General features: G+C 37.6%; 1 protein-coding gene across 1 annotated transcript; it reads left to right on the forward strand.

Annotated features, from left to right (window-relative positions):
• The first annotated feature begins 589 nt into the window (after positions 1–589).
• On the forward strand, positions 590–13,647 carry Clic (chloride intracellular channel protein 5). The gene is made up of 4 exons (XM_076326521.1): positions 590–794; positions 11,433–11,738; positions 11,832–12,158; positions 12,240–13,647. The coding sequence occupies exons 1-4, from the start codon at positions 726–728 to the stop codon at positions 12,318–12,320; spliced, it is 783 nt and encodes a 260-aa protein (XP_076182636.1). The 5' UTR covers positions 590–725; the 3' UTR covers positions 12,321–13,647.
• The last annotated feature ends 174 nt before the right edge of the window (positions 13,648–13,821 follow it).

The raw sequence follows: 13,821 nt of genomic DNA on the forward strand, positions 1-13,821 counted from the left end.
TTATTTCACACCACATACCAGATGCAAGTGATATTTATAGCAACTAATATACAGTGTAAAAAAAAACAAGAATTCGAGACTTAAATAACACTAAATTGAGTAAAAACTATTTAGACACTTTGGGTCGAAAAAGTGACCCTATTAAAATTAACAACTATTTTCGATTTTGATAATACAATTTATTTTTAAAAAATTGTCTCTCATTTGGAGAACACTGTATACCTCTGAGTCTTAAAACATTTGTTTTAATACCCGTAAATTACTTACATATATTAAAAAAAATGAATTAAATATCAAATCGGTATATAATTAAATTACATTTTACAATATACAGTCTTTGATTTCGATATTAGCGGACTCATCATCATCATCATCATCATCATGATCATCATCATTATCATCGTGCCTTATGAAACGTGCTTAATACTAAACTATATTCATAATTAAAGTTGAAGACCGCAGATTTCAATATTCCCGGTTTAGAGAAAGTTTGCTAATATGCCGACCGCCATCGGTAAAGATAAATTGCTAGTTCGTCCACCGGTCGGCGCCATTGTCGTAAACGTGGCGCGACACACGCTGCGTCAGTATTCCGCGAGCTTCCATCGTGTTCTGTTGGAGTTTAACGCCGAGGGAGGAAAATCGTGTTCTGTTCGATCGCGAACTACGGTGTACGACAAAAAGAGTGTCTTTCCCCCGTTAACTACGGAACAACGTATTCAAGGATGGCGGACGACAGCCACGAGAACGGCACCAGCAACGGCGAAGTGCCCGAGATCGAGCTGATCATCAAGGTGAGTCTAGCACGCGTGGAGAGCGAAGACGAGGAAGGAGAAGGAGATACGGGAAAAAGGCGATCGTTCCGTGCACGATATGGGCGTGGAACGAACTGGACTGGTTTCTTCCTATACTCTCTTCTTCCTCTCGACGTGTCTTCTTCGTTTCGATGATCACGAGCGTCGCCGAAAGGACAAGTCCCCGGTGACAAAGACGACCCGTGCGTGTATGCATCGTGTCCATCGTTTCGAAAATAGAGAAGCTGCTCGTTGACCATTCGTTCGACTCCTCGATCGTAGCGTCCAATCCTTTCCTCAGCTGTCTTCTGTTTTCTTTTACCATTTTCGTGCTCGTCGATCGATCGATCCACCGATCGATCGAACGTCCGAAATTTCGGTCTATGACAAGAAGTGGACTTTATCTCGCGAAACATGATGGCGAACCGCGGTGTCCGGGGAGAGCTTTTCGCATTCGTCGATGACTAATTGCAAGCACAAGGGACATCGACGAACACACGGAACTGTTTCTAACGAAGCAACCGACGTAACGCAAAGCGCAAAGCTACATATATACGTGTACATACGGAATTCTGTCTAGCCGCCTTTTTCTACGTCATTGGACTCTTACAAGGAGGAAACCCTTTACTCTTATCTCCCTTGATACGTCGTAACGTTAACAATTCTTTCCTTTTTCGGACGAGCGCTTGTCATCGCTTGGTTCGTAATTCACTCGTCTCCTTGTAGCTCTTTCCTTTCCCGCGTAATTTATCAGAAAATACGAACGAATCGGTCAATGACGACAACGCATTTGCACGGACCGTATACTAATATAACGAGATTAGAACCATTTATACATAGCCGAGTAGAGGATAAGGAAACAAGCACTAGAAGGTTGTACTATCTTCGACGCAATTGTAAAAGTTGATTTTTAGTTTCGTACAAATAGCTCGGGATATAATTCAAAGATATTTGTGAAAAAGACGCTGTTGGAATCTCAGTTATGAAATCGATTAAAAATCGAAGACGATATCTTTGTAATCCGATACAATACTCGAGTATGAAAAACATCGGTCAGAGATATCTGTAAACAAGCATTTTTCTCTCGATACCAGTAATCGTTATAGCCTCGCGGCGATTGATTCGATCGATGGTAAACTCGATCTAACTTCTCGGAACGTTCTTTCACCGTGTGTTTCCTGGGAAACGACTCCATAAATGGAAAGAGACTTCCCTCGATTGTCCAATTACGAGTTTGTCGATTAAACTTTCGCCAATCCGACGATCGACTCGACCCGCTTCACCTGTGTCGCGCCTAATCAAGCTAAAGCCGTTGGAAGCAGTGTCAAACGCTAATCTTATCACGTTACTAGTCGATTGCGATGAATCTAGAATACAATGCTTACTAAGAATATTGCTCGTCGCCACTTTTCTTATCGTTCTATGCTCACAATCAGAAATGACGTATGCAGGTGATATTATTGGTATATATTTAAATACTTGTATACCATTCACGAAAAAGAAAATAATATTTTTATATAGAACTCCCCCCTCCCCCCCCCCTTCTCTCACACTTAAAGATTTCACGTAATCATCGAGGATCGTAGAATTAATATACAACGGTAATAATGATTCCGCGTTAACGTTATTATCAGTGCAGGAAAGAGGTTAGAGTAATTGCGCTACTTTTATTACCCGTTCTATCGTCGACGTGACTATTATCGGTGTTCGAAATGTCTGAAACTTTCAGTACTTAACAAGATTTATAGAACATCGAAGACTTTCAGCATTCTCGAGAACTTTTAATAATGTACGAAATGGGTTGAAAGTTTGGTTGAGCGTTTGAACGGTCTCAAAGCGTCACGAGCGCCTTCGGTGGCCGTAAATAAAAATTGACCGCGCGCAGTCTATACCGTGGTCTCGATTGTCATGCTTCGAATACCGCTGCATTTCTTTAATTGCACGCTGCGCAAACAAAAAGGTAAAAAGAAGTACCAACAGCGAGAGCCGTATAAGTAGAGTCCTACGGGAGCAAGAGATAGTCGGCGACGTTTCATTACATGAGATTTAATGGTAACTGGCCGACCTTGCACTCGGAAGGCGATCATGCGAGGTCTCCGTAAGTGTGTCAAACGGGATGAAACGACGGGGGAGCTCACCGAGGTCCTCGAGATTCTACCGTTAAACGATGAACTCCTTTACCTTCCGCTTTCCTCGCTCTTCTGGCTTTCTTTCCCCCTTAGCGCGTAAACATCGACTTCTTTTCCCCTTCTCTTTGTTCATCGTGATTCCCTTAACGTCCCCATTCGGGGTTATTTTGCATTTACTTTTCGCTACTGCAAGTTCAATTTCAACACGTGGTTTCAACGGGACCACCGATTAACATTTCAAACCCAAACCTCTTAACGCGTACAAAAATACTTCACTCCGTGTTTCGATGAATTTTTCGAGGTATTCACTTTCTTTCGGGGCGTGCCACGTACTATGCGACATCCTATTTACAAAGGACCGTTGGGTTAAATAACAGTAATGAAAGTAACGGTACGAACGTTACAAAAAAATCTGCATTCTATTAATTCAGGGAGTGTTATGGCAATGGCCGTAAGGGTACGTGCGCAATGATCGATGCAAGAAAGAACTGTAAAGGTGTTTGTGCGCCCTCCTACGGGTAGAACGAGAAACATGTCGTTACGTCTGTAAGCTCAAAGGGTTAATGGTACTCTAAGGATATGTCATTGTTCCGCGTTCAAATCGAAAGATACTCGAGTAGCGAATATTCGCGCACATCGAGAACAGGAAAAGTATCATGTAACCGTATGTGGTTAAAAAAAATCGATCGGATGTTGTGGTTTAAGCTTCCTTAAGGTCATTAGACAAGTGTCAGCCATGAAAGATAGAACGATGCTCGTGAATTTACGGGAAAGGTCACATTGGAATGCAATTTCCAAGAATCGACTAATACAGAAAGGTTCATCTCCGACTCTTTTCCTCTTGAGAAGAAAACAAAGAAACCGAAACTACACTGGCGATAATTCTTTAGAATTGTTCGTTACACGTTCTCTGTGGTATGGACAGGGACGCGTTAGGATTCTCGCAGGCCTTGAGCACATTTCTTTGTATATTTTTCACAAACAAAGTGATAATAATATTTACGATGAAAGAGGAAAAGGCCGAATTAAATAATTTTTTCTTCGAGTTGGTAATAATTTAAAATTCGTAAAAAATTCTAAACGCGTATCCATCGTTGCTTGCTTAATTAAAAACCATTGCTAATAATAATTGTATTTATTTTACATTTTATTTGACTGTAATTGAATATCGAATAAATATTGGGGTAAATTTCATTTCTAATTAATAGAAATGTTAAAAAATGCACAACTTTAACAGTATTGAGAAAGAGAAATAATAAATGGTATTTTCTATGACATAAAGAAAGTAGACATTTCCTAGACCCTAAGCACCTATACCCGTTATTGCTCAATGGATGATACAGGCCTGAGTGCGAGTTTGTACATAAAAAGAAGAAACGATGTCTCGTGGTATCCTCGACTCAGAAAGGACACGTGCGTTATGAAACTCTATTCATTAGTACACGTATGCCACTGATCTTGCTGTATGCGTGCATATTTACTCATTTCCCATATGCAGCCGTGCATTATACACCAACTTGTCCAATGGCGCGTTCCATCCGTATTATTCCTCTCTTTTTCGTTTCGTCATATCTGGTCACTTCCGGAATATTATTGTAAATAGCATGGTTTCTTATATCACGATTATGTCATGTTTAAAAATAAATTTGAATCAATCTTGATATACGTAGATATAACAAAGCAATGAAATAATAAGTTGCTACCGCTTCTTCTAGATATTAAACAAAATTTATATACATGTCAATATATTTGCCCCTTACGTACAGAGTAATATGCGTAACACGTTTGTCAAAATTGCAATTTGGAGACACTCTTCGGGAAAATAAGTAAGAATGAAAATTAATTTACAAATTGATTTTTACAAAATCGATAAATAATTAATACAAAGTAAAAATATACTATCGAATGTTCGAAGAAGCAAAATATTGTTTTTAGATTCTTCCTGCTACACTAGATTCTCAAAATGACCGGTACCAACTGCTTTTATAAGGAAATTTACATAAATTCCTTTTTCCACGTCGATTGTTTTTTCTTTTTTTTTTTTCTTTTAGATACACATGAGATATATCTTAATATTCGAAAATCTGTCGATGGTTCCAGTTTGAAAAATATCATAAAGCACCGAGAATATATTTCCCGTATTGAAATATTATTTCGATTCGTTGTTCCGTATTCGGTTACAGAGCTTCGGCCCGCCTCGCACCGATACGCCTATTCCAATCGTGCGTGCATCACCGGCGAGTTGTGTAGAGCTTCGAAAACCGTTTTACGTATCCTCTGAAACTGTACCTCGGCCAGGTTGAAACGAGAATCCCGCGTGTAGGTGCACCGGTGCGCGGAGAAACGCTTATTTCAGAAGAAATCAGGAATTTGCTTCGGTCAACTGCCAACCACGTGTCTCGTATCCGGCCTGAATGCATTCGTTGGTGATAGCTTACCGGGCGGAAAAAAAGAAAAAAGGGACAAGAAAAAAAAAAAAGAAACACACGCGACATTCGAATCGCGAGTTCCTGTGCGAGCTCGCGGCGCTAAATACGCTTAGGCGATTAATCGTTCAACTGGACGCGTCGAATCACGATAAAGACCGTGAACGTCGATAGTAAACGAATTTGTAAGCTTTCGCAAGAGAGAAAGGAAGCAAGCGATATGCGCACGCGTACAGCGGGAGAGATCACTCGCGTTCGAAGATGAAAGACGTTCGAGCGTCTTCGTGACATTTGATCCAACATCGACGCTTTCCACGCGACTGATATTTGTTGACACGGATACCTTTGCCGATTTCCAGAATCGATTGAACCCCGCGCGATCGTTTCGATCTCGAAATCCACTTTGAACCACCGAACGATGCGGTTCGAAATTCATCGCGAAAATATACAGCCGGGAGTTTGAATGATCTGACCCGAGTAGGCGGACCTTTCCTCCGATGCGCACTCGCCTGAATATTTTCACAGCACCTTTGTGATCGAGCGACGTCTACCGGACGATACAAAAGCAACGTAACACTTTCAACTCGGATGGAAGTGAAACATATATTAGAATCTAGGTATAAGTAATATATACAACGATCACGATTCAGTAAAATAATCAAGATCGCGTAAAATAATATACACAAGATTGCGTGAAATAATATATATATACAAAATTACGTAAATCGCGAGAATTTATAGATTGTAGGATTAATAATAGAAACGGAAGAGGAACTTGACGTTAATCGAAATTTCACGCGTCTACCGTTTTTAGTGCGTACCGAAATCGGGCAATTATTTTATTATTTAATTTCCAAGTACTTTTTTCTTCACATCGAGGTACTTTTAGGTGTATTACGATACGCGAAGTTAAATCTTCGAAAAAACAAACCGTTCGACGAATGTATGTAACTCGATTCGCGACTTCTGGAAATAATTTGAACAATCGGACGTAAAATTACCCGGGCAGAACGAATCGTTCGTGTTATTAAATCGCGTTTGTACTTTTGTCGATATTTCATACAAGAAACGTCTCTGTTCGCTATAATTTACACCGATGTTTGAATAAAGATACGGTAAACAAAAAGGCGAGGAGAGTAAACTTTGCTCGGCAAGTGGATGACTTTTAATCATTCCTCGAGACTTATAAATAGCAGTCCAAGTAAGTCTTCCCGCATTTTTCTTATTGATCCGATTCCACGGTCCCGTGGAGCGTACAGTTCGTCGCACGATCGGTCCAACACGGTCCATCGCGGATCGTGGACCGAAAAATACATACGGAACTGACCAAGCACAAAATTGCCAGGTTCTGGCCTTGGCCAAAAAGTCGTCGAGCATTGGCACAAGTGAACGCTCGTTTCGCGCGAGCATGACTTGCTCTCGCATCGGTCTTAAAACTTGGAGGTCGGGCTTACGTCATCGTGAAAAAAATCATCACCCGTGCGAGCGCGCGCTTCGTCTCGGATCGGTTCCATCGTCTACGCAGAAGATCGCGATGCGCGTAAAATTTTGTTTTGGCCGAGCAAACCGCGACTCGGTCGGACCGAAGCCGATTGTTGAAACCAAGTGAAAATAGAAACGACGTTCTTGGTTGAAGTTGGCCCGTTGCCGAGATTCAATTTACTCGAATCGCAACGATACTCGATGTTCCTGGTTTCGATTCTTTTTTCATTAATCATCCAGATCCGAATCAAATTCCGAATCGAAGATTCTGCTTTCGTGTTGTACCAAATCGAACACTTTGAATTTGACTGGAATTCGAAAAATTAGTTAAAATTTTGAAAATCGTTCAGTTTGATAAATTATAGGTAATCGTTGAACCAATAATTGAAGACGAAAAAAGATTCTGCTTTCGTGCTATAATAAATAGAACACTTTGAATTTGACTGGAATTCGAAAAATTAGTTACAATTTTGAAAATCGTTTGGTCGAAGAGTAGCACCAGTTTGATAAATTATAGATAATCGTTGAACCGATAATTGAAGACAAGAAAAGTTTGTTTTAGTAGAGAAAACAATTGTTTGGTAATGTTTCTTCAGAATTTTGAAAATTGTCGATTGTAAAGGTACACAGTGTCACATTTTGGTCAATAAATTGTAGATAATCGATGATTTGACGATTTAACGAGAATTGGCGGCCGAGTGTTACATTTATGAAAAAGGATTACAAAATAAAGATGACTTTGGGAAAAGAAAATGGTTAACATTCTTAAAAATTATTGCAAAGAAATACTTGTTTGCGGTAGCAAGGAATAATTCGAAAATACAAAGGTAAATAAAAGATTCAATTTGTTCACGTTGCAGATTAATTTTCAAAGAAGGTGACGACGCTCGGAAATTAATCGTATGTAAATTAATTTAAATTAACGCTGCGTCGAGGCGTAGTGCGGAAGTAGAGGTCAAGCGCGCTATACCTACCATTATTATATGTTAAACTTTAGACTAAAATAACACAACAAAAATTATTCAATCGCGCGACTGTTAAAAGTGCGAAAATTATTAGATTGCTCGGAAAGTTATTTTGTTTTTTTTTTTTCTCCTTTTTTTGGTAAAAATGAAACACGATTTTATTAAATTATAATATAATAATAATCATCACTAATACGAAATACCGAGTTTGTTAAATCGTTGAACTGTGTTAATAGAAATAAACACTATATTCGAGACGGTCATTTTTTCATCTCTTTAAAATCACCATTTACAAGGTTTTTATAAACATTTTATTAAATTATATATTCTCCATATTGGAAACCAAAATATCTTTCCGAACGACCACATAATTTGCAATTCGGCTCAACGAAAGAATATAACGAGTACTCGGGAGTGTTATAACGAGGCGCGAATTTTTTTAAACAATTCGTTAAACGAATATACCGTTCACTCGTACATCGACAAAAATAATGTTTGTTCTCTTGTCTGAAGTCTATTCTCACAACCAAATGTAAAAAAAAGATATGAATTCTAGGAATTACGAACTAGTTAATCGTATCGTCGGTTATTTATTTACTTGGACACTAATGGATGCGGTAGAATATTTATCTACTGATCCAATTTCAACGTATTTCCACACTAGCCTAATGAAAGAACGTTACTCGAATGTTTCCAACAATAAGTACCATTGACACAGAGCGAGTTCCCAATACTCATTGACCGTATTATAAAGAATCTTCATTGCAAAGGGTTACCGTTAATTCTTCTCTAAGAGCTTGCAGCAATCGCATACCCTACATAACATTGACATGTATAGCCGGCTGGCCTCTACTACCGTATAACCGGCACTCGTACGCTTCGACGCAGCGCTAATTTCAATTAATTTTCATATGGTTAATTTTAAAGTGTCACCTTGTTGAGTAAAGAGAACAACTAGGACTACAGCTTTCGAAATACGGGTGTTTCCTTGAAACGGAGAATTATTCAAAAATTTAATAATTTAAAAATTATTCGTTCGATCGAAATAATTTCTGTTCGTTAATTTTGTATTTTCAGCGTAAGCGCTCAAAAGTTAGCCAATATTTTATTAGGTTCTTCGGAAAGTCATATAATCGATGCTTCGACGATTATCTAATGCTTATTCGATAAAAGCACTATTTTTCAAACGACTGTGAATTTTCAAAAATTATAATACACCCGAATTTACCATATAATATACCAAATCCGATACATTACTTCAAAAAGTCACGATTTTGTTTCGTTTTGTTTTGGTGAAAATGAAACACTATTTTTTTAGAGTGTACAAACATTCTATTAAATTATACATTCTCTATTTTGGAGAACAAAATTACTTTCTAAACCGAATATAATCAACACTTCGATGATTATCTAATGCTTATTCGATAAGAGCACTATTTTTCAAACGATTGTGAATTTTCAAAAATTATAATACACTCGAATTTACCATATAATATACCAAATCCGAATTACTTCAAAAAGTCGCGATTTCGCTTTGGGGGGGGGGGGGGATAAAACTATTTTTTTTAGAGTGTACAAACATTTTATTAAATTATACATTCTCTATTTTGGAGAACAAAATTACTTTCTAAACCGAATATAATCAACACTTCGATGATTACCTAATGCTTATTCGATAAGAGCACTATTTTTCAAACGATTGTGAATTTTCAAAAACTATAATACACTCGAATTTACCATATAATATACCAAATCCGATACGTTACTTCAAAAAGTCACGATTTCGTTTCTTTTTGTTTTGGTGAAAATGAAACACTATTTTTTTTAGAGTGTACAAACATTCTATTAAATTATACATTCTCCATTTTGGAGAACGAAATTACTTTCTAAACCGAATATAATCGACACTTCGACGATTATCTAATGCTTATTCGATAAAAACACTATTTTTCAAACGACTGTGAATTTTCAATAATACACCCGAATTTACCATATAATATACCAAATCCAATACTTCAAAAAGTCGTGATATAGCACAAAGTGGACCTCGGTTGTGTTCACGATCGATGCGGGCGATACGCTTTCCGCTGTCTGGAGTAAAGCAAATTTCTTTTTATCGCGATACGGTGCAGGAAAATTTCTGTATATACATATGTATATGTATATGTTCAAGTAAGAAAGAAAGCGCGCCGCGTCACCGAGGGGAATAAATAAACCGTGACATCGGGAAAATGAGAGCGGAGCGAGTACTCCAGATACTCTGAATTTGCCCGATCAACTGGAGAAAACAGATACCGTTTCATGACTCGGTTGTTTTGTTGTACAAGAACGTTAGATTGTGGCATAACAATAAAGAAACGGTATTACGTTCGATTCGACGGAATCGAGGCTCATTTTTCAAAATGCGTACACGAACAGGTAACACCTTACTATATAACGAGCAATACATTAACGTGAATAATAAAAAAAATGTGACGTAAGACGTATACGAATATACAATAGTTCCTGGTTATGTGAAATTGAACTGGATCTTCCCGATTTTTTATAATTAGGGAAAGTTGCGTTTCTATTTCACAAATCGACCTTTGTTTCGGATCGAAATCGATCGACCCTTTTATGTACATAATAGTGTATAGGGAATGAATTATATCTATTATAAAATTCACAGTTGTATATTTTTTTCGTATATATTCGTGAAAGTATTATTAAATAATAGGTTGGTGAAATTTTCCCGGAGAACACGAGTTCAAACATTACATCGTTCATTTTTAATTATACGTTATTCGAATTGCTTGAAAAAAACTTTCAAATTGCGTATAATTTTGTGTGTGTGTATATATATATATATTCATTAGAGTATCATTAAATAATAGATCGGTGAAATTTTCCTGACAAAAATGAGACCGAACATTCCATCGTTCGGAGTGTTTTTAATCGTACGTTGTTTAAATTGTTTAAGAAAAACTTTTGATCGATTACAATAATCCGAAATATTATTTAAAAATAATTGTAAATAAGGACTGATAATTTACAAGTATTCTTGTACGTGCAGTACCACCCGAATGTATGAAACGGAGTTATCTCCATCACTGTTGTTACGAGCTTGAATTACATTCATTAGTTAAATTTTTAATTTACTTATCTCTCATTGTATCATCGTAAATAGTACTGCCAATATACTGGTGAAGTTTTCCCGAGGAGAATGAATCCAAACACGACTACGTTCCGACTACTTTTAATTATACATAATTACTAGTTTATAAATGATTCGAATAACGTGCAATTATTAAGAGTAGTCCGAGTAATGTCGTGTTCGAACTCATTTTCGTGGGAAAATGTTCAGCAATTCAGTGACAGTACATCCGTAAAGATACAAAGGCAAAAACAAAAATAAAAATGTTATTATTCATTAGACGATGAAATTCGATTCTACGTATTTTATCGTTCACATCTGAAGAACAATCGACGGTTCGTTAGCGTTGAGTGATCGTGAGCAGTGATGGGAATAATTTCGTGTCAGTTAACCGGGAAAGAATCGTTTCAATTATTCGGTGATCACTATACGTACTTGGTGACATACTTTCAAAGAGGCTGAAAAACTAACGAGCATGAAATAATCGAATTAAATGTTTCCAGGCATCTACTATCGATGGTCGTCGAAAGGGGGCCTGTCTCTTCTGCCAAGAGTATTTCATGGATTTGTATCTTCTCGCTGAGCTGAAGACAATCTCGTTGAAAGTGACCACGGTCGACATGCAGAAACCACCTCCGGACTTTCGCACCAACTTCCAAGCGACTCCGCCGCCGATCTTGATCGATAATGGCGACGCGATATTGGAGAACGAGAAAATCGAACGGCACATCATGAAAAACATTCCCGGTGGACACAATCTCTTCGTGCAGGACAAAGAAGTGGCTACCCTCGTCGAAAACTTGTTCAGCGTACGTATAAGTACCGTAGCCGCTTTGACGAGAAATCTAGTATACTTTCTCTCGTAGGAGCTAGTCGCTAATTGGACGTGATCTCTTTTCCAGAAATTGAAACTGTTATTATTGAACGCAAAGGATAAGGACAAAGACCCGAAATCATCGTCCCTGATGGCACATTTACGCAAAATCGACGAGCATCTGGGTCGCAAGGGTACGCGATTCCTCACAGGTGACACAATGTGTTGTTTCGACTGTGAGCTGATGCCACGACTCCAGCACATCAGGGTCGCTGGCAAATATTTCGCCGACTTTGAGATCCCGGAAACTCTGGTCCATCTATGGCGATATATGCATCATATGTACAGGCTGGATGCTTTTTTGCAAAGTTGCCCGGCCGACCAGGATATTATTAATCATTACAAGTTGCAGCAGGTAAGATCTGTGTGAGCTGTAAATGAAAATCTTTAGCTTTTCAATGCTTAGGTTCACTGAAAAGTTGCGTTATCGTTTCAGAGCATGAAGATGAAGAAGCACGAAGAACTAGAGACTCCAACCTTCACGACCAGTATCCCCATTGAGGTCAACGACGACTAGGCTGGACCTCTGCCGTCGGGTCTACGATCTCGTTACTTTGATTCAGAAAGATCATCGTCGATATTTGGTTTGGACACGGACGGTGCAAACACGACGGCGCAGTAAACGTTTTTGCGATTGTTCCAACAGACGTCTCCGTCTAGGAAGGATCTATTATTTATAAAAAGTATTTGGAGTCCGAGCACTCTATTGGAAACTTCGATCGTCCCGATTTTGATCGCGTCGCGATGCACGCTACACCGATTTATATAATATTTTTGCTACGTATATTTGATACAGTATCGTCGGCGTTGTTTTATGGCCTAAACTGAATGCAGAATAAGTAGCTTTTTTACCGCAAAAGACAGGAAGATATACATATATGAATGTATTAAGGCTTTCAAAGACGACCTGTATGCGTGTCCAGAAAACTATATGATTTTTTTTCGTTCAATTTTTATTCTTCTTTGTTTTTCTTTTCTTTGCGCTATGTATGGAGCTCGTACATAGTCCTGACTTGAGTAGCGTTATTATTAGAAAAGGCATTTTAATCTTTTACATGTACTTTAGATCAAAACCTCGTATTTTTGTATAAGGCAGTTTAGGTGTTTTTTCACTCATCTTTTGATGACGAGCAGTACAGTAAATTGGAGAATGCAAAAGGGACGTATGCATTTGAATTGAAATTAATTATTGGAGTTATTAATATATTACTTGTTTTCTCTCCTTTTTTTTTTTTTTAATGTTGCAGTACACTTATCGCGCATCTCTACATTAATCGATTAAATGACGCAACGATAGTTATTCTTTAAAAACCACATACTTTTTTTCATCGGATTCTATAATTATATTAACCTGCCTAAATAAGAAGGTATATTCTAGTCTAATGTACTTCATTAACATAAAAATTTCTAAAAACGTATTCACGAATAAAATTACAACCCAATAGGATTTAAGCGAAACCTGGTGCATACGTTTCTTCCAAGTTCTGTGTTACATTACAAAGTTCTATAGTTATATTTGTTTCGTCGTTGATCATTTTGTATAAAATTATTAACTTTCTGGATGGTTTCGTGTGCAGAAGAAATTTAACAAATATTATCTTCGTATTACAAACCTCCTTGTAAATGCTGATTTTAAAGAGGTGAAAAAATGATCGTCCCGAATATAGTGTTTATTTCTATTAACACAGTTCAACGATTTAACAAACTCGGTATTTCGTATTAGTGATGATTATTATTATTATTATTATGATTATTATTATATTATAAATACTATAAATATTATTACTATTATTGTATTACTTTGGTTTATACTCGTAGAAATGAATATACCAGTGTTTACAATATCCATCGTTCGGATTTATTATCAAGAATCATTCGTACAAATGTACCTCGTGTAAATTTAACAAAATTATTACAGTAGAATCTGATGGCAACGAAAAAGAATGTATCCATCTCGACGACGTTGCTATCCATTCGTGCGGGTTTTAAAATAGCACGCGGTTTCCCCTTCCTTGTGA

This window comes from Ptiloglossa arizonensis, chromosome 14, assembly GCF_051014685.1.
Source record: "Ptiloglossa arizonensis isolate GNS036 chromosome 14, iyPtiAriz1_principal, whole genome shotgun sequence".
Taxonomy (NCBI): Eukaryota; Metazoa; Arthropoda; class Insecta; order Hymenoptera; family Colletidae; genus Ptiloglossa; species Ptiloglossa arizonensis.

Excerpts from the sequence above, each read along its gene's own strand:
- Clic (XM_076326521.1), top strand. The coding sequence starts at position 726 with ATGGCGGACGACAGCCACGAGAACGGCACCAGCAACGGCGAAGTGCCC. Across the intron at positions 11,739-11,831 it reads TCGTCGAAAACTTGTTCAGC|AAATTGAAACTGTTATTATT; the intron begins GTACGTATAAGT and ends TCTCTTTTCCAG. Across the intron at positions 12,159-12,239 it reads ATCATTACAAGTTGCAGCAG|AGCATGAAGATGAAGAAGCA; the intron begins GTAAGATCTGTG and ends TTATCGTTTCAG.